The 21150-nt window shown below is 37.6% G+C and overlaps 1 protein-coding gene across 2 annotated transcripts in view; it reads left to right on the top strand.

Annotated features, from left to right (window-relative positions):
- SPAG1 (sperm associated antigen 1) overlaps positions 1-21150 on the top strand; it is a 60622-nt gene that overhangs the window by 26756 nt on the left and 12716 nt on the right. The window contains exons 10-14 of one of the 2 annotated variants that reach the window (XM_019757642.3): positions 117-276; positions 10050-10445; positions 10837-10936; positions 16697-16849; positions 20904-21070. In XM_019757642.3, coding sequence (XP_019613201.3) covers positions 117-276; positions 10050-10445; positions 10837-10936; positions 16697-16849; positions 20904-21070 — 976 coding nt within the window. Of the gene's footprint in view, positions 1-116; positions 277-10049; positions 10446-10836; positions 10937-16696; positions 16850-20903; positions 21077-21150 lie in introns of both variants that reach the window. The other variant, XM_074316847.2, reaches the window with a different exon arrangement.

The raw sequence follows: 21150 nt of genomic DNA, 5'->3' as shown, positions 1-21150 counted from the left end.
ACCATAAAAAGCCTTATCTTAGTTATCTTTTTAATAGCTTCATATTCTTACCTGAAAGAATATTATATTTTTTATTAAGGGAAAACATTTTCTTTAATATGGTGATTATGTTGCAGAAAACATTGTCAGCAGTTGAAAGAGATCTGAAAAATTCTGAACCTGTATCTAAGACTCAGACCAAGGGGAAAAGGATGGTTATTGAGGAAGTAGAAAACTCGGAAGATGAAGACAGAAAGGACAATGGGAAAAAACATGAAGATGGCAGTGGAGATAAAAGTAAAACAACTTTTCTCTTTTGGTTATGCAAAAAGTTACCTTTTTATATGATATGATGAGCTGGATCAAATTTTCTATTTGTACAGAAATTCTTAATCTATCAACTTTTTCTAACTTTACCTTGTAAATCCACAATTAAGATTTTCCTTAATCTTTTTTCTTAATGTAGCTTATCTTTTTCTTTTTCCTTTTTTATTGAGGTATAATTAACATGTAACATTATATTAGTTTTAGTATATAACATAATGATTTTACATTTGAATATATTGTGAAATGATCACTACAATCTGTCTTGTTAACACAGCTCATTGTTTTCTTAATACAATCTCCCGAATCCATTTATCTTCTTAACCTGACACTTTTCTAGTGCTCAATTTCCAGATCATCATCTTTAAACGCAAATGTCTGTGTCTTTGTGAGACCCACCATTTGCAAATTAACCTTAAATCTCTCTCTTAGATGATTGTTTTGTATATGGCTGTTGGTTGCAAACAAATGTGTTCATTTCAAAGAGGTATATGCCTAAAATGTATGGATATGGAAAATTGCTATGCATGCCTCTCAAAAAAATTGTTTTAAATATGCAATTTCACTTTTGATAATTTTAAAAAAGAATTTAGACTCTATAAATCTTAATCTTTATTATATAAAACAATGAAAGTTACGTTAGCTTTAAGTGGAAAGATCTGACTATCGTTTGACAAGGTGGGGAAGATTTTTTTTCCCTCTTCTTGAAAGCCCCTAAGCAACCAAGGGGAAATACCAATTCTGAAAATGACTCACGGGTAACTCAACTTTAAGTAATTTGACAGAATGTTTTAATTTTGAGAGAGAAATTGAAAATGTTCAATTCATTCCACTTAAAAAAAACAAAGAGCAAGAAGTGTAAGTTTTAATTTTTTTAATGACAAAATATAATGTAAAATATATATCTCAGGTTGATCTATGATCCGTTAACCTAGAATAAAGACAAAGAAACAGAAAAGAAGGGAAGTAGAGAGAGGAGGACATAGAGAGTAAGAGCACAAGAGAGAGATGGGAAAGGAAGACAGCATTAAAAGGATAAAAAAGGAAGAAATTAGGTTAAAAGTTTTTCAATGATTGCAACTCATTTTTCAGCCAGATTTCTAGCAAGTAAATTGTAGCAGCAAATATTCTTAGGTTTTATGTTTAGCTTAAGATAATCTTAGCCAAGTATCTAACAATTAAAAGAAATTATTTAACATCTTATCCGGAACAAGAATATTAATAGTATAAACTATTTCAATTGCTACTATTTTAAGATTATTTTAAAATTTTATGTATAGTAAAAATGGACTTTTTGGTATGTAGTTTCAACACGTGTATAATTCATGTAACTACCACCACAGTCAAGATACAGAACAATTCCATCATGCCCAAAAACCTCCTGTTTTACTCTTTTTAGCTAACCCTTCCCTCACGCCAACCCTTGGTTAACTATTGATGTGTTCTCTGTTCCTATAATTTGATCTTTTCCACAGGGTCATATACCATAAATAGAATCAGAAAGTATGTATCCTTTTGACTAACTGTCTTCACTTAGTATAATGTCACTGAGATGCATACATTCATATAGTGGGGTATATCTTTGGTTCATTCCTTTTTAATGCTGTAGTAATCCATTCTATGGATATACTGAAGTTTGCTTATCTCTTCTCTTGTTCAAGGAAATTTGGGTTGTTTCCAGTATTTGGTATTTATGAATAGAGTTGCTATTAACATTCACATGTAGGTTTTTGGGTAAACAATATTTTCATTTCCCTATGGTAAATATCTAAGAACGAGAATGCTGAGTCATATGGCAAGTGTATGTTTAACTTCATAAAACATTTCCAAACCGTTTTTCCAGGTGGCTGTATCATTTTGCCTTCTCATTGCAACGTATGAGAGTTCTAATTGCTTCTCATTCTTGCCAGCATTTGGTATTGTCAGTTTTATTTTTTTTAAAAATTTATTTTAGCCATTTTATTAGATGTATAGTGGTCTCTCATTGTGGTTTTACTTTGCATTTTACTAATGGCTAATTTTGCTGAACATTTTTGCATGTGCTTATTTGCCATCTGTATGTCATCTTTGGTGAAGATTATACCACCAATTTTTTTTTTAATTTATTGGGGTGACAATTGTTAGTAAAATTACATAGATTTCAGGTGTACAATTCTGTATTACATCATTATACAATTTTTTTAATTGGGTTGTTTTCTTACTGTTGAGTTTTGAGTGCTTTTTTTAATTTTTTATTATTGGTACAAGTCCTTTGTTAGATATGAGCTCTGCAAATATTTTCCTCGTTTGTAGCTTGTTTTTTCACTCTTTTAACATTGTCTTTCATGGAAAAAAAGGTCTTCAATTTGGGTAGAGTCCAAATAGTAAAAAATTTTTAATGGACTGTGCTTTTGGTGTTATATATAAGATGCTTTGCCTAACCCAAAACCAGGAGGATTTTCTCCTATGTTTTCTTTTAAATGTTTCATAGTTTTAGGTTTTATACTTAGATATATATTCCTTCTGAGTTAAATTTTTAATTGAGATATAATTGACAAATTAGTTTGAGGTGTACAACGTGATTCGATATTTGTATACAACCGTGTTGTAATCATTTTACAATATATATGTATCAAATCATCACATTGCACACCTTAAACTTACACAGTGTTATATGTCAGTTATATCTCAATAAAACTAGGGGAGAAAAAGGATGTTAAAAGGCCCTCCTCACAAATAGAGATAAACAAACAGGGAAGGGCTAATCATTTGAAAAAACAATAGTACTACTTCCGTGATTAGAAATCTGAGTCGGGATTGTTGTAGAGTCAGGTTTATTATAGTGTAATATCACTTAACAGATTGATAAGATATTTCTCCCTAATGTGAAGTCCATAAAGAAGCAATAGTCCCATTCAGATCGCCAAGCAGCCAGAGCTTTAAGAGAACTATTTCTGATTCTGTCATTCATGTCTTCATAATTATTTTTTAGATTAAATAATATCTAAAAATATGTAAGATTCAGAAAACAAAAATGTCTTGATAGGAAGAGTATAAATTTTAAGACCAGTTAGTTCCCTTAAATAAGGAAAGCAAATCAAGAGTAGGTGGAATAAATGGTAGAAGCCCAGATGTAGTCCTTTTAAAATGAAATAAAATCATTGGAACTATCTTACGCTCGGATGCTCACTTCTTCCAAGTTCCATTATTAGATGACATGTAAAAAGAGGTCCTGGAGCCTTGGACAAGGCAAGAGAAATCCAAATCACTCTTAGGAAAATAATGCTAATGCCAAGAGGGAGGTTATCAAATTGAAATCTTTGCATGTGGTTTCCCATCCCACCACATTCCAAAACAGAATTTTTAGTCATTATGGGGTATGGATACAGGGAGCCCTGAAGACCATGGAAAAACACAGCAATCAGTATTTTGTAACCTTGGCTGATAATGCTGTTCCCCTGGGAGATCGACTTGGGTTGGCCAGGCCCAGTTCATCCAGACTGAGGTATAGCATAACCAATGGATTTAACTGAACAGCTAACAATTATTGAGCACCTACCCTGTGTCAAGTACAAGACAGTTGATATGCTTTCTTCACTTGTCCTTCTAAGGACTACTATGAAGCAATATCTACCTATTTGCCAGGCTGATCAGATCTGGGGATTTGGATTCGTGGGCTTACTTGGGAACTCCTCATCTATGTGTGTTTTCCTTCCCTCGTAGAGAACATTTAGAAGTGGCCATCATCATACAACTGTAGCTGATAGAATACCAAAGATTTTGGTATCCTATCTCCTTACAGAGTCTGGGAGAAGTAATCAGAGGAAAGTAAGCATCTAGCCACTCTTGTACTGTTGCTTATTTCTCACTTAAAATGAAAAATAAGAAAATTAAGAAAATGAAACGACTACTAACAAAAGAATAAAATATAGATAAATATTTCTCTTGACCTAGAATTGGCAGGATCAGGAGGGTAGAGGGTAGGGATTTCGAAGAGATAAAACAGTAGACAAAATCATAAAGAGACAGGTATGCACCTTTTTGATGATTTTGATTATGTAAAAATGAAAAACTTGTGCAAATCAGGTGCCATAAAACCAATTAAAAGGCAAATGACAAATTAGGAAAAATGGGAAGGGGTTGATATGAAGAACTGTTTAACAACAGACAAAGTTAAAGATCCCAGTACCAAAATGAACAAAACATATGAACAGCTACATCACTAATGAAGAAATTAAATGATCAATAAATTTTATTGTTAATAAAAAAATGAAAATTAAATATAGATTCCTTTTTCCTCCCATTAAATTGTCCAAGGTGGAAAGAAAAGAGTATCCTTTGTTATCAAGGGTAACATAAAATAAGCATGCCTTTCAAAATTAAAATATAATTCATATACCATAAAATTCATCCTTTTCAAATTCGTGGATTTTAGTAGATTCACAAAATTGTACAACCATCAGCACTAATTCCAGAACATTTTTATCATCACAAAAAGACATCTCATGCCCATTAGTTGTGCTACTGTTTCCCTTCCCCTGGCAACCACTAATCTACTTTTTATCTTTATGGATTTATGTAATCTGAGTATCACATATAAATGGAATCATACAATATGTGGCCTTTTGTGTCTGGCTTCTTTCACTAAGCATAGTGTTTTCACTTTTCATCCATATTGTAGTATGTATCACTTCATTCCTTTTTATGGACAAACAATACTCCATTGCATGGAGAATATCACAGTTTCTTTATCCATTCATCAGTTGATGCGCATTTGGGTTATTTATACTTTTTGGCTATTATGAATAATACTGCTATGAATATTCATGTACAAGTTTGCATGTGTGTGTGAATATGTTTTTAATTTTCTTGGGTATACACCTAAGGGTAGAATACTGGATTATATGGTACCTCTATATGTTTAACTCCGTGAGGAACTGCCAGACTGTTTTTGAAAAAGGTTACATTTTATATTCCTGCAAGCAACATATGAGGATTCCAACTTCTTCAGATTCTTGCAAACAGTTGTTATGGTTTGCCTTTTGGATTATAGCCATCCTAGTGGGTGTGAAGTGATAATTCTTTATGGTTTTGATTTGCATTTTCCTAATAACTTATTATGTTGACCATCTTTTCATGTGTTTATTAACCATTTGTATATCTTTGAGAAATGTTCATTCAGGTCATTTGCCCATTTTACAATTAATTAGCTTGTCTTTTTATTGTTGCATTGTAAGTGTTGTTTATATATTTTGGGTAATAGACCCTTATCAGATATGCGATTTGCATGTAATTTCTCCCATTCTGTGGGTTATCTTTTTACTTTCTTGATAATATCCTTTGATGCACAAAAGTTTTTAATTTTGATGAAGTCCATTTATGTTTTTCTTTTGTGCTTGGGCCTTTCGTGTCATATATAACAATCCATCAGCAAATCAAAGGTCATGTAGATTTACCCCTATGTTTTCTTCTAAGAGTTTTATGGTTTAGCTCTTATATTTAGGTCATTAATTTATTTTGATTAATTAAGGTAGGAAGGAGTCCAGCTTAGCTTTCTTTCTTTTTCTTTTTCTTTTCTTTTCTTTTTTTTTTTTTAGCTTGTGGAAATCCAATTGTTCCAATACCATTTGTTAAAGAGACTATTCTTTCCCCACTGAATGGACTTGACATTTTTGTCAAAAATCAATTGACCATAGATGTATGGGTTTATTTCTGGACTCTCGATTCTAATTCCATTGGTCTATTTATATGTCTATCCTTATGCCAGTACCACTCTGTTTTGATTACTATTGCTTTTAATAAGTTTTCAAATCAGAAATGTGAGTCCTTTGATTTTGTTGTTTGTCAAGATTATTTTGACTATTCTGGGCCTCTTGCAATTCCATATAAATTTGAGGATCAGCTTTTTTATTACCTCAATAAAGGCTATGGAATTTTGATAGGGATTATGTTGAATCTGTAGATCACTTTGGGTAGTATTGATCTCTTAACCTTTAAGTCTTCCTATCTATGATCAAGAAATATCTTTCCATTTATTTAATTTCTTTCAGCAGTGTTTTGTAGTTTTCAGTGTACAAATCCTTCATCTCCTTATTAATTTATTCTTAAATATTTTCTTCCTTTGGATGCTATTGTAAATGGAATTGTTATTGTAATTTATTTTTTGGATTGTTCACTGCTAATGTGTAGAAACAACTGATCTTTGTATGTTGATCTTGTACCCTGAAACTTTGCTGAATTTGCTGATGAGCTTTAATAGTGGTTTGTGTGTTGTGTGTGTGTGTGTGTGTATTCTTTGGGAATATATATACATATGTATTATTAAAACATAATTATAATTTTATATATCATTTAATTATAATTATGTTTTATATATTTACATATATAAGTATATAATTATACATTATATAATACAGTGTATAACTATATTGTTATATTATTATATATTATATATGCAATCCTAAAGAATCTATCTATATATAATCATATCATCTATAAAGAGAGATTGTTTTACTTTTTTCTAATATGGATGGCTTTTATTTATTTTTCTTGCCTAATTGATCAGGTTACAAATTCCAATATAAAGTTGAGTAGCTGTAGTGAAAAAGGCATCCTTGTCTTGTTCCTGATCTTCAGGGGAAAGCTTTCAGGATTTCACCATTGAGTATGATGTTAGCTGTGAGTCTTTCATAAATGTGCTTTATCATGTTGAGAAGTTTCACTTCTATTTTCTGTTCTAATTTTAGGATTGTTTTTATCATGAAAGGATGTTGGATTTTGTCAAATGTGTTTTCACTTTCAGTTATGAGCATGTGGTTTTCCCCATGTTCTACTAATGTGGTGTGTTGCCTAGCTTATCTACTGTTGAACTATTCTTCCATTCCTGAGATAAGTCCCACTTAGTAGTGGCGTGTAATCCTTTTAATGTGTGATTGGATTTGGTTTGTTTTTATTTTTTTGAGGATTTTTGCATCTACCAACTACCCAAACTACCCCACTCAAAGCCACTGAAGTTCTTGTGGTCTTTAGATCTAATGGTTCTCTTTATTCCTGGTATAAATGATACTGTTGGCCATTATTTCCTTTGATGTTTGTTATTGTTGACGCCTTTCTCCCTGAAATAGTCTTTCTTCTTGGTTTCAGAGGCAGTATGCCCTCTTTGTATTTCTCTCATTTGTAGGTACTCCTCCATCTTCATTGGATATTCTTCCTTTGATCATCCCTTAAGGGATCCTTTCGAAGATCTGCGTGACCCAATTCACATCCAAAGTTCATGATCCTTTATAAGCCAGCAACTCCTAAGTCAGTGTCTCTAGATAAGGCCACTCCTCTGATCTACATTGGGAGCCAGCCCCTGAACAACACCTCTGGAATGTCCTACAGACAGTGCAATACCCAACAGGATTCACAGGTCTTTCATGTTCTGGCCTCTGTTTACCTTTGCAGAGACTAGCAAAGTTGTTCAGGGCTTTTCAATCTTAAGAGGTATGACTTTGCATTCAGTTCATCTCATTTGAATCCCAGTTATGCTGGGAATTCTAGCTATCTGTGCTTGAGCAAATTCTTTAGCTACTTCCTTGTGTCTCTCTTGCCTCTTTTGTAAAGTGGGATAATACTCTGGTATGAAGATTAATGATAATGGAACATTGTATTGTATGTAAAGGTCTTGACCCATATTAAGTTCTAGCTTAATAAACTAGCTATTTAGTAATAGTATTGGTCAGACTTGAAGGGGCAACATACAAGGGAATGGACAGTAATACTAAGTTGTCCTTTGTTTCTGCTGACACTGACTTGTGCTTCCATCCTTTCTATTCCTGGTGGGGACTTGAGTAGCAGATACCAGATGAAGACTGGAGCCTGCTTTAATAATCCTACTGGGTCTAATCTAGGGATTTATCATGATAACAAGACCTTTTTTTAACAAAAAACAATTAAGCCCTTTTTGGTTAGTGATCCAAAATTGGACGCTATTCCCCTGTGTAGAAAACTGTATTTATTCGTGTGTTTTTAAACTCAGTCAGTGCTGGCCTTAAGGTGACCACCGAGTTTCATTTAAATACTTGTGGTTTTTCTATTCCCTCTGTCTTGATGTTTGAATCCTGGCTTTACCATTTGTGTAACAGAATGCAAAATACAGTATATCCATTAAAAATCAGATTAGAATTTGTTAGAAAGCTTGGGAGTCTCTGTATTTAAGTGCTTTTAATTTGACGTTGTTAAAAAACAAAAGTCAACCAAGTAAATTTGAAGATCTAATTGGCTTTAATTAAGCATTCATGAATCAGGCTAGGAGGCTAGGTGGGGCAATGGAGCTCTTAGTGAAAGGAAAGAAAGGGTTATTTTGGGGCCAGGACATCTTTTTTTTGGTAGGGAAAGAGAACAGGGAAGGGTTTTGATCATGCAGATTGCCTCTGCTTTCTATTGGGGGGAGGGAGGGTATGTGTAACAGTGAAGGCACATGTGACAGACTACTTTACTGGTGCTTGACCAAAAACTTCCGTACTGGTTGATTAAGATTATATTTCTGGGAGAGATTGAAATTGCAATTAGATCAGGTGTTAAATCTAGGTTTGGTGTGGTGAGCTTTTAGCACAAGTGATGCCATTTTGCGCCTGTGATTCTTTAACAAAAGGATGAATTGCTTTGTTTAAAATATTGATAAGACACTCATCAATGAAATATTTATACATCACTTTATATTTTAAAAAAGTAGATTCATAACCAATTATTAAGGCTAAGATTAATACCTGAAATCTTTCAATCAAGATCAAAAAATTTTTAAAGTTTGAATAAGGCATTGTTGTTAGGCACCGTGGGAGGAATGAGTGGAGCAATGAGTCTTGGGAGACCAAGATTAGTCTATTAGTATTTATTTGGTGTGTTTGAGCTGTGGGAGGTCAGGCTAGAGCTGAGGGAGAAGATCAGAACCTTCCCGAACAAAGAGGGATGTGGAGTTTTATAGGAGGGGGTGAATGAAGCTGTTCCCCCTTCAATGCTTCAGGGGTTTTCATTGACAAAGGGTTTCAGGGCATGGCCAAGCCCTCCAGCTCCACACCCTGGCCCCAGGCCTGCCCCAGAGCCCTAGGAGATAAAGCAAGCCTGGATCAAGACAAGATGGCTTTTAAGATAAGGTTTCTGCTCCTGGCCTAAATATGGCTTAACAATTGTAATGGAAAACTTTTTTTAAGGTTCACTTTAAAAACCAGGTGCCTATTTTAAGTGACTTCTTTGCTAAATTCACTTTAAAATGACTTAAAAATCACTGGGATTTTTTTCCTTCAAACGATCTTTCTGTCCCAGTCCTTAACATAAGGAAAGGGTACACTAACCTTGGGTGCAATTGTATTCAAATTGTAGTAACCTCATCCATTCATAAATTGTAAATGAAAGAAAAGAATAGTAGGTATTTTGTATACTCTACCTCCACAGGTATGCTTTATCGAGAGTATGATTTTGAAATGCCTGTTTTCATGTCACAAGCCCTTCAGCTTTTAAAGAGTTAAATAAGGGGTTGGCTTCTGTCTGCCCAGGAAGCCCCAGGCGCTCGGGAGCGCGCGGTCTCTGGGGTGAACTCTGGGCTGACAGGTCCCGGAAGGGCCGGGAGCCGCCCGACTCCGCCCGAGAGGGCGGCGCTCGCCGGGCTTCCCCCGCGACCCACCCCCGCGATAGCCGGCGCCGCGCCTCTGCGCCGGGCACCCCCGCGGCCGCCGCGGTAGTTCCTACTGATGATGCAAACACTCGCTTCCCGCATACACTTCCCACAGAGACCGCGGAGCCGGCGGGAGCCGCGCGCACTTCCGAGCCGCGCGCCATGGGCAACATCCAGAAGAAGCTGACCGGCAAAAGCGAGGGTGGCAAGAGGCCTGAGAGGGGCGCACAGCGGCGCAGCCGGGCGCCGGGGGTCGGTGCGGACAAGCGGGGCCGCCCACGGGCCCTGGCGACGGGGGGCGGTGCCAACGGGCACCCAGGGGGCGGGCGGGGCGCTGGGGACCCCGTCGCGGCCAACGCGTCGCCCGGTCCTGGCGCGCCGTCACCTGCCCCCCGCGTCCCGGTCAGCCCCGGGGGCCTGAAGAGCCAAGGCAACGAGCTGTTCAAAAACGGACAGTTCGCCGAGGCGGCGCTCAAGTACTCGGCTGCGATAGCGCAGCTGGAGCCAGCAGGTAAGTGAGCTGCACCCCGCGCGTTCCCTGGACCCCACGGGCTGAGGCTCACGGTACCTAAAGGGGCAACAGCGGGAGAGGCGCAGGCCACCTCCTGAATGACAGACACTTGCGTCTGTACATTCTTTCCCGGTGACCGAGGGCGGTGTGTGACTGGACCTACGCGAGCAGTCGGTGCCTTGGAATGCGTAGCATGTGCCCTGGCGAGGCAAGTTTGTCCCCTTGCGGGCTTTCCCCCTGTGGCCATTGCTGGCATCCACAGCTCATCGGAGCTCTGCATTATCAGCACTGTGGGACTTCAGGGCCACTGGAGACCTCAGGCGTCTTGTAATTCTGGTGAATCTGATTTTGCTAATGGATTTTAATTGTGTTTAATTAAATGTGATTGTAGGAAGTGGAAGTGCAGATGATCTAAGTATCTTATATTCAAATAGAGCAGCGTGTTACCTAAAGGAAGGAAACTGCAGTGGCTGCATTCAAGATTGTAACAGGTAAATCGCCCATTTTCAGGTTTGTCGAGAGATTGTTACATTTCAATGTGGTGAATGTAATATGTACAGCTCCTAAGTTTTCTGCATGAGTAATTTCTTAAGACAGTTTTACGGTATGTTAATTCATAAATTCTTTTGTCACATATAGGAAGACAGTTATAAAAGATTGTACAAACTTTTTTCATTTCCACTTCTACCACTTTAATTCATGCTCTCTTTATATCAATCCTAGATTACTGGAGAAGATTTCTAACTACTCTCTGCCTCCTCTAATCCACTGTGGCATCAGAATAACTTTTCTTGAAGCACTGTTTTGTCCAGACTGTTTCAAACAGGTGTTCACTAGTTCAGTATGGTTTTCCAGATAATTATAAACTCCTGTCACCACATTGTCCCCAAAAGAAGCTTTCTACTCCCGTTTGGTCCACTCTCTGTAATGTGCTCTACACACCCTTGCTTCTGAAATCCCAGCTCGGCTGCCCCCTCCTCTTACCTGGTCGCCTTCAGGTTCCCTGGTCATCTTCACATCTATGGCACTTGCACTCTCACTCGTAGGTCCTCATGTCATGCACTGCATTGGATTTTAAGTTCTTGGGGTCAGGAACCGTGTTTTATACAGCTTTGCATCCATCGAGGACAGTAGTCACCCATGGTACTCAACCAGTTATATGCTGACATAGAGGAACATATTTACATAAAGAAAAAGTATTGTTTTCTTTTACCATTAAGCAATAAGCCTCTCCAAAGCCCTTTTGAAAGAAGTCACTTAGTGCATCTAAAAAATAAGTAGTGGTATGTCCTAGTTTGCCCTTCACAGTCCTGCTTTACTCCTTTTTTCTGGTATAATTATTAATATCACCCTCTTTCACTCTCAGAAGCCCTAGTTTGGACAGTAACTTATGTGGACACCCTGATTATAAGGTGAATAATTTATTTTTTCCGTTGGTAGTATCAGTTTATTATTAATAATATGAGTTAAAACTTGGAATATCTCTGCCTGCAGTTAAAAAAAAGGTCTGAGGCACTTGGATTTTTTGCCAATTCTACGTATTCAAACTTTAAATAAATTATATTTACTCTGGCCTTACTTCAAACCCCATCCACTATTGTGCTAGCTCACACAACTAATTATGTTACATTTTCAGGATTTTGTGAGGTGATCAGAAGTCAAGTTGTAGCTTGAATTGTGCCATGGTTAGAGTACTAATACCATAACAATGGGCAAATGCCACAAATCTGGACATTTTTGGCCCCGGGAGAGCCAGATGTCATTTACCCCTGCCCATAAATAACCAACAAGACTATGTGAATTTGCACAATATCGGGCACTTTGCAATTTGCAGGCAAGAACCTGTGGGGGCTTAAAAAAATACTTTTCCTCCCACCTTCTAAATTCTTCTAGCTGGGCTAATAAAGTAACAGACAGATTAACAGGAAAAAATCAAATTTGAATACATGCGCTTGGCGAATTCACAGAAGCATGAAAATTCCAAAGACAGTGAGATGAGGTAAAATTGGGTATATATGTTATTTTAGATGAGAAAGGGGATAGAGAGGATATTAGATTTCAAAAGTAAGCTGAGCATACATGGCAGGTAAATATTTGCTAGGCAGCCCAGAAACAGTGTGACACCTGTGAGGAGCAGTTCTGGTAAACAGGCCCTGAGAGGCCTTCCTGTCTACCATACTTAATTCAAATTAGTGTGAGGTGAATATGTTAAAATTTCTTTCCTGGAGCAGGTTTTTCTATCTAAATCTCTTGAGCAGGATAGGGGAGAAGGTCAAAGGTTCTTTTTAAGTCTTTTGTGTCTTAGTAACCAGGTTAAAAACAGATATCCCAAAAGGCGCAGTTTTCTGAGTGGCAAAACTTTGGTTCTCTTCAAGCCTTTCAGCTCAAGTACCTGTTGCTAATACATGGCCCTTCACACTTGTCTTAGGTGTTCCTACAGTGAGTGAGGTTCAAGTCTCTATTTAAAATCCTGAACCCCTACAGATAGGGCTACTGTAAAACAGTGGACTCACTTTGTCCTTAAGTGAGATCGTTTAAGGTGGCGGACATTTTCCTGCTAAAACTTGGGTCTCAGTGTAGACCCAGGAGGAAGTCAAAGATGGGTCTCCAGCCATGGTGTCCAAGGAGGCTAGAATGGAGGTTTGTTTTGAGGGAGAGATGGCCTGCTGGGGAGGGAGGTGGGTAGTGGTTTAAGTTGTCTATAGATAAGTGTTGTGTTCTAAGCCAAGTACTGACCTCCACAGAGACAGACCTACTTAGGTGTTTTCTTTACCAGGCACATGAGTGGCAGTGTAAGGGGTATGGGGTGATTTTATTCCAAAGCAGTGATTCTCAAACTCAGTTTAATGAGAGGAAACCATGATTTACTATTGCGAACATGTTGAAACATGGATATATTTAAATCTGTATGCACTAGGATCATTTATTAGAAATATGATGGTATTTTCACTTCAAAAAATATTGCATACATTTTAAAGGAAGCCTGTTTTTCAGTTTTTCAGTTAATTATCTTTGTTCCTTGGAGAGTTGTTTTGTGTTCCATAAGCCCTTATTACAAGACAAGCGGTAGCAGGAATCAAACATTGAAAATGAAAAATTCATGGCAAAATTTAAATAAAGGAGAGGGGAAACCTATGAAATAACTTTCATAGATTTACCTGTAAAAATAACTTTATGCGTTTCGGGGGGAAAGTACTTGATTTTAGTTGTCTATAAACTCCTGGGGACTCTCTGAAGCAGTTCCTCTGAGGTGTTTCCCAGGGAGTGGAAAAAGTGTTGGAGGCGCTCAAGGGGCTCCAGGCGCTGCCCCTCTCCTCACAACGTCTTCATGTTTCTGTTTTAGGCTTCCAGGTGAAACTTGAAATGGGGTTATGATGCCTAAGCAAACATTTAAAACTTTTATTATAGAAATTACTTTTTATTCTCATAATTGTTCATCAGCTAAAAAAAAAAAAAATATTCACTTTTCCCATCTGTCAGATAACCTTGCGTTATATGAACCACACCAAAAATCTTTCCGTGGCTTTCCATTGAGACTATTTCGACAGACTCAGTAAAATGAATGATGTATAGTAATTCTCTGCTTTTGCTTGTCCTTGCTGCTCTCCAACACTTGAAATTAGAAGACTCTTTAGGGTCTTAACTGTGTAACTTGAATAGTTAAGCTTTTGTAAGCTCTGGTTTAAAAGTTCTCTGTGTTTGTTTTTATGAATGGATGCTTTTTTTTTCCTTTGTGGAATTTCCATTTATAAGTTCATTTATTTTCAGAATCATGGTTAAAGAGAAAAAACCTTGCATTTACTATCCTGGGGAGTGCTAAGAATTCAATGCATCATCTCACTCAGTTTTAGATGCCACACCTGCTGCAGGTCCACCTTGAATGCATAAACAGTGCCTGGGTTTGGGAAGTCTATAGTTAAATGGGGGTAGTCACGTTCATGGTGTTAATATCCTTTAAGCATTAAACTAAGCTAGACTTAAGGCAGTGAGTGGTACAGGTGCCCAGAGATCTGTTTTCTAGCGTTTAAGTGTTTTTACTTGATTTTAATTTTGTTTATTAAATAACTTACTGGTTACAAAACTAACATGTACCTATTGTAGAAAAAAAATGTAAAACCCAGTACAACACAAAGGAGATCATTAAAATCACCCACAACCCTAACACCTACCGTGTTTCCCCGAAAATAAGACCTAACCAGAAAATAAGCCCTAGCATGATTTTCAGGATGACATCCCCTGAATATAAGCCCTAATGTGTCTTTTGGAGCAAAACTTAATATAAGACCTGGTGTTATTTTCGGGGAAGCACAGTAGGCAGAGCAAAACTGGTTGTTTTTCAGAGACCGAAGCTAATCAGGTTTAATGACATTGCTAGAACAACAACTGTGGTGCCGACTCCGGGAGCACACCCACAGGTACTGCTGCGTGTACACTGGAGAATTGTGAAGAAGCCCAAGGGGCAGGTGGCTCCAAGTTCCTTTATTTGTAGTGTTTCTGTATATGTTTCCGGTAGAAAGAGTGTGGGCTCTGAAGAGTGCCTGTCGTGGCCCTGGTATTGATTTAGGTGCTGGGAATACAGTGATGCTCAGGACAGGCAATGCCCTTGCCCTCCTGAAGCTTAAATTCAGAAGAACTGACACATGGGCATATTGCCCCAGGTGCTTCTCCATTTCCTCACCTGCAAATGAACATACATGTATTAAAATTATCTTGCAGGCTTGTGAGATTAGATGAGAAAGTCTGCAGTGACTAGTGTGGAGCAGGTGTTCCATCAGAGCCTCCTCACCAGGTCACTGTAGACGGGAAGAGACAGCCGATCTCTAAGCCTCCTGAGAAAAAAAGTGAAGCAGCCCTTGCTCATGCTTTCTCTGAAGCAAGTTAAATACCTGATAGTAAACTGCTTGTAACATAAGAGTTAACCAGAAGAGCAAACCTGCAATCCCCAGTGTGGACAGCCTGGTGCATACTCATTAGTGGGTTATATACAAAGTAGCTGCTCATAGAGTCTCTGCAGGGAGAACATCTGCACAGCTTTAGTTAATTTTATTAAAACTCAGAATACAGTATTTTCTTTTATCAATACAATCTTGATTGTATACTTTATTTCAGAATATAATGAAGTACAGTAAGTAGTGCAGTAGCTTTAAACCATTACTTCAAACAAAACCAAGGAATATAACCTTGAAATGTATCTCTAGTGATATTGGAAATACTTCATAGACTAAATGTACAAGACGAAATTCATGATATAAATCATTGTATGCTTGCTTCCTTGATTCCCTTTGGTCTATTTTTTTTTTTTTTAAAGATTTGTATTGGGGAAGGGGAACAGTGTGTACGTCCAGGACTTTTTTCCAAGTCAAGTTGTTGTCCTTTCAATCTTAGTTGTGGAGGGCGCAGTTCAGCTCCAGGTCCAGTTGCCGTTGCTAGTTGCAGGGGGCGCTGCCCACCATCCCTTGCGGGAGTTGAACCAGCAACCTTGTGGTTGAGAGGATGCCCTTCGACCAACTGAGCCATCCGGGAGCTCAGCGGCAGCTCAGCTCAAGGTGCAACGTTCAATTTTAGTTGCAGGGGGCGCTGCCCACCATCCCTTGCAGGAGTCAAGGAATTGAACTGGCAACCTTGTGGTTGAGAGCCCACTGGCCCGTCTGGGAATCGAACTGGCAGCCTTTGGAGTTAGGAGCACGGAGCTCTAACCACCTGAGCCACCGGGCCGGCCCCCTTTGGTCTATTTTTGAAGCCCTTTGGCAGCAAGTAAATCATAATACACTGTATTAAGTTTTAGTTGATTTTCAAACAGTAATGCAAGTTTTTGTGGTTCTGTGCTAAAGTGCTTTATTAAATATGTAGGTGCAAATAAAAATTTACCTGGGCCAATAACAAGAATCTGCTGAAAGCCTACTCTGCCTGGTGGCTTCTGTTAGGGTGTAGGGGAGGGTGAGGGTGTGTGGGGGGCTAAGGTGGGGGGTATAGGGGTGGTGAGGCACTGCCTGCTGCCAGCGAGCCCGTGCTCTGTGGGGGAAAGGGTAAATACCAAAGTGCTTTGGTACTCCTTTAAAAAAAAGAAAGTAACCACAGATTTTATTGCTGTGTTACTCTGGGTTTGCCTTTTTGGTATGTTTCCAGGTTCCTAAGATGAAGTATCAGGTAGGTATGTATTTGAGAGTCCAGTACTACAGTATACGTTCAGTTAGTATAAGTTAAAGAATAATTTCAAAACAAATGACATGTAGTATTTTTGTCTTCTTTAGGGCTCTGGAACTTCATCCATTCTCAGTCAAACCTCTTCTTCGACGAGCAATGGCCTATGAAACTTTGGAGCAGTATCAGAAAGCTTATGTGGATTATAAAACAGTGTTGCAAATAGACTGCGGAATCCAGATAGCAAATGACAGTATTAATAGGTAACCTGATCTGAGCCAGCTACCTCTGAGGTCTAGGTGTTTTACAATATAATTAGATTTTTTTCTTTCCCTCCTTCAAGAACGATGTCTGTAGTGTTCTCAGTTATTTTACATGAATGATTGCCTTCTTTCATTCCATCAAAACCAAATGGTTCTCTCTAACTTAATTTCTAACTATCCCATAATACATTCTGAGTTGTCCTCTAATATCTTTATATTTGTTTTCTGGACCATTTATCACTGTTCAGTGAATATTTTATTTATTTATTTATTTATTTAATAGTACAGGGTCTTTTGTGTCGCTCGAAATGCACAGAATTTAATTTTAGTATTTGTAAATATCTGTGGGGCTAGGATGGTGTTTTCAGTGATGTCATAAATCACTGCTAATTATAGGACAAGATAAAAAAATGTAGTGAGAGCTGCCATGTTAAATCTTTTCCTGTGTTCATTGGCACCACAGCTGTCCGTGGAAACATCTTTTGTTTCTCCTCAGGAGAATGGATGTCTTCATGAGCCTGCTAGATATTTGTATTATCTGCCCTTGCACTAGACACTCATCTAGAATGAGTGTCAATTTATAATGGTGAAATTGCAAAGAATTTGGATCTAATTTATATTATGACCTACTTACCCCCTGAGTGAGAATGGGAAGGTAAGAATTTCCAGACTTTATAAACTGCTTGCCGATGAAACTTGAAAATTACTAATTGGATAGCATTTCCAGTTATGTATAATATTTTCTGATCCCATTTGTCCACAGTTTAACTTCTTCAGTATTTGTGTTACATTGTGCCCTGTATCAGTCTAGTATACCATGCCCCACTCCTCCCAAAAGGGGGGATAAAATGACAGTCTCTGTCTTTAGGCAAACTAGAATATAGCTAAGGGGGGAAGTTAAAATAAGATAGATTATCACCAAGTGTGAAAATTTATTAGTAAGGTGTGGAGATCACAGAGAGGTCAGGCCATGTTTGTATGGACTATAGTTGTAGGTGAGAGAGAGCACTTGAGGTTGTCTTTCAAGGGCACTGATTGAATATAAGGAAACCTTGAGCAAAATTGTAGAAATGAGAATGGCATGTTTCGGATTAATTCGTTTTTAAAATCATGCCTTAGCTCACCACATGGTCCCACCGCACTTTGGAGAAAACTGTTAGAACTGTATGTAGCTGACAGCTGTTCCTTGGAGGTTCCATTCTGTTGTCACACAGAACCTGTCTGATCCCAGCCCAACTGGAAGAAATGGATATATATTGGTTAGTGGATCTAGAGTGGAACTAGATCAAACCTTGGGCATTTACTGCCTCCTTGATCTCGAGCTTGTAAAATCAGTCAGTGTCATCTGGGAGCTCGCCAAGCCATTTGCCTGCTGCACAGCTGCCCCACTGCTGGTAGTTTGTGGCCTCATATGTGCCCAAAGGCCCTTTCCTCCTCCTTGTCCAGTTAATTCCTTCTCATCCTTTAGGAGAAGACATTCTTTTTCTAGGAAATGACTTTCCCTGGCCCCCCCCCATCTCTTCCTCCCCACACCGTGCATGCATTTTGGGTTTCCTTCCTCATGCCACCAGAATACTGCCTTCTCTTATTATCCGTCTTCATATTGTTTGTAAATTCTCTGTACCTCTCTTTCTGTAAAAATGTTTTCTCTTATTCTACTAGGAGTTCCTTGAGGTCAGGAATTGTGTTTTATCCATCTTTGTAGTTACAGTTCCTTGTACAGTAGATATCCTCAGTAAAAATGTGTTGAATGAATTCATTCTCCAACAGGGAGAGCATAGTTCACTCTTGTTCTTTGGGATTCTGATTTTAATTTGCCCATCTGTTGTCTGGTAGTCTCCGAGATAGTTGGAGAAAGTAGGATCTTCTCACAGAGTTAGGAATGCTTGTGAAACAAAGTGGGAAGACACCTGAACCTGTAGTACCTGACAGAGAAAAGAGGCCGGACGAAAAGGTATTTTAGTTCAAAGTGATAGGCTGAATGGTTTAAGGGAGAAATACATGTCTGAGAGACTGATTACTCTCCCTTCTGAACCTTCTACATTATACTTTTTTAAAAAAATTGAAGTATAATTCACGTAACATAAAATTAGCTATTTTAAAGTGTACAATTTAATGGCCTTTAGTACATTAAAAATATTGTGCAACCATCATCTGTATCTAGCTCCAAAGCATCTCATCACTCCAAAAGGAAACTGTCCCCATTAGTCATTCCTCATTGTCTCTTCTCCCATCCCCTGATAACCACTAATTTGCTTTCTATCTCTATGGATTTACCTATTCTGGATAGTTCATATAAATTAAATCGTAAGATGTGCCTTTTGTGTTTGGCTTCTTTCACTTAGCAGATGTTTTCAGGGTTCATCCATGGTGTCCCATGTATCTGCACTTCCTTTTTATGGCTGAGTAACACTCCATTGTATGGATGGATCACATTTTGTTTATCTATTCACCAGTTGATGGGCATTGGGGTGTTTCTACCTTTTGGCTGTTGTGAAGAGTGCTGCTATGAACATTCGGGTACAAGATTTTGTTTGCATACGTGTTTTTAGTTCTTTTTGATGTGTACATAGGTGTGGAATTGCTGGGTAATAGGGTAATTCTGTCTAATTTTTGAGGATTGTATTATACTTTTTATATATGCTCATAAGGTTTCCTTTGTACAAATTGACTTTTAAGACTCATTTTTTTTAATTGAATGGTTCATGCTGATATATCATTTTATAATATGATGAGGAGGCTTTGTTTGGTTTTGCCGTACATATTTTTCTACAAAATATTCGCTTTCAAAATTGCGGTATTCCTTTTTGTGAATCCCATAGTTGTGCTTGCTTTTCCATCTAAGCAACAGCAACTTCTTATTTCATTTTTTTATTTAAACGTTTGTGCTTATTTTGTTTCTGCCTTCCATTAACCATATTCCTCTCTTCCTCTCCAGGAATCTTATATGTTAAATTTCCCTGCATATACTTATTTACTCCCTGGCAACACATCATCTCTTTTCAGCTGCTCCTTCCTTCCTCTCTGCTGGTAATACAAGTTTTGCTCGAAAATTCTTTTTTCTAAAGCTTCTTTTTCTTCTGCAGTTGTGGATGGTTATATATTATTGTTCAAATTTGTTTTTTACACTAAAATACATGATATTTGGTTATCATAAACAAAGATCACTATTGAAATTTCAGGGAAACTGTGTATTATATCTATCTCTATGTAAATACAAAAATTTTTCACACAAAAAGTACTACTGAGTTAACTATTAATTACCAATAAACCTTCAGTCTTGGGGAGGACCCTTTTTAAAACTAGATTCATAAAAGTGTAATATTCTGTATTTTTAAAATGATGAGAATTAATCGGGAATGTTAATCTGAATTTTATCATGGCTATTGTTAGTAAATGTTATGAATATAAGGGCCCTCGTAGTGGACTCCCATGTCCTATTCTTTCATCTGTGCATATGTAAACAAAATAAGGGGATAATTTTAGACATAAAAAAAATACAAGGTAACAGAATCTTAAACCACATGTAAATGTTTTAAGAAAAAGCAATATTACATGTGGCAGTTTTAGGAGCTGGTCTTGTACACCTGCTGTACGATACAGTTTGGGCATAGAAATTCTAAAGTACTTTTGAGTGTTCTCAAGAGTAATACATTACCAATTTAGTAATTATATTAAACGTTATGTGGGGACATTTCTTCTAGCCTCCTAAATTTTAGTTTTATAATTCACTTTCTCAAAAAATTAACATTTTATTGCATATACGTTAAAAAATTAAACCAATTAGAAATCTTATTTACTTATTTATTTTTTTGATACAAAAAGATCTAAAGTTACATAGTTTTGGCAACTTTTAAAAGTCCTTTTGAAGACCATTTATGTGGACAGCAAACAGCTCAAGATTGTGTGTTTTCTACAGGGAAGTACACAAATGCACAACATTTGTAAATCTTACTCTTTTTTTTGTTTGGTAAATCTTAACTCTTGATATGATCTTTGGTAATATAAAATGCAAATTGCATGATCAATAGAGAAAACTCATTTTTCTCTTTAGAATAACAAGAATTTTAATGGATCTGGATGGACCAAGCTGGCGGGAGAAGCTGTCACCCATTCCTTCTGTGCCCACTTCTGCACAAGTGCAGCCTTGGCGACCTGCAGCAGAAATGCTCCAACACCAAGTGAGAGATTCCTGCAACCAGCACCTACCAGACATCAGAGGTGGGGGTAGCTACATTTGTTTCTCCTGAGGGTTATTTTGAGCTGTGTGTATATTTTCAGAGTAAAGCAGTAGAATAAGA

The sequence above is a fragment of the Rhinolophus sinicus genome, chromosome 6 (genome assembly GCF_057876585.1).
Source record: "Rhinolophus sinicus isolate RSI-liver-muscle chromosome 6, RSI-T2T, whole genome shotgun sequence".
NCBI lineage: Eukaryota > Metazoa > Chordata > Mammalia > Chiroptera > Rhinolophidae > Rhinolophus > Rhinolophus sinicus.
This window is presented reverse-complemented; position numbering and strand designations above follow the sequence as displayed.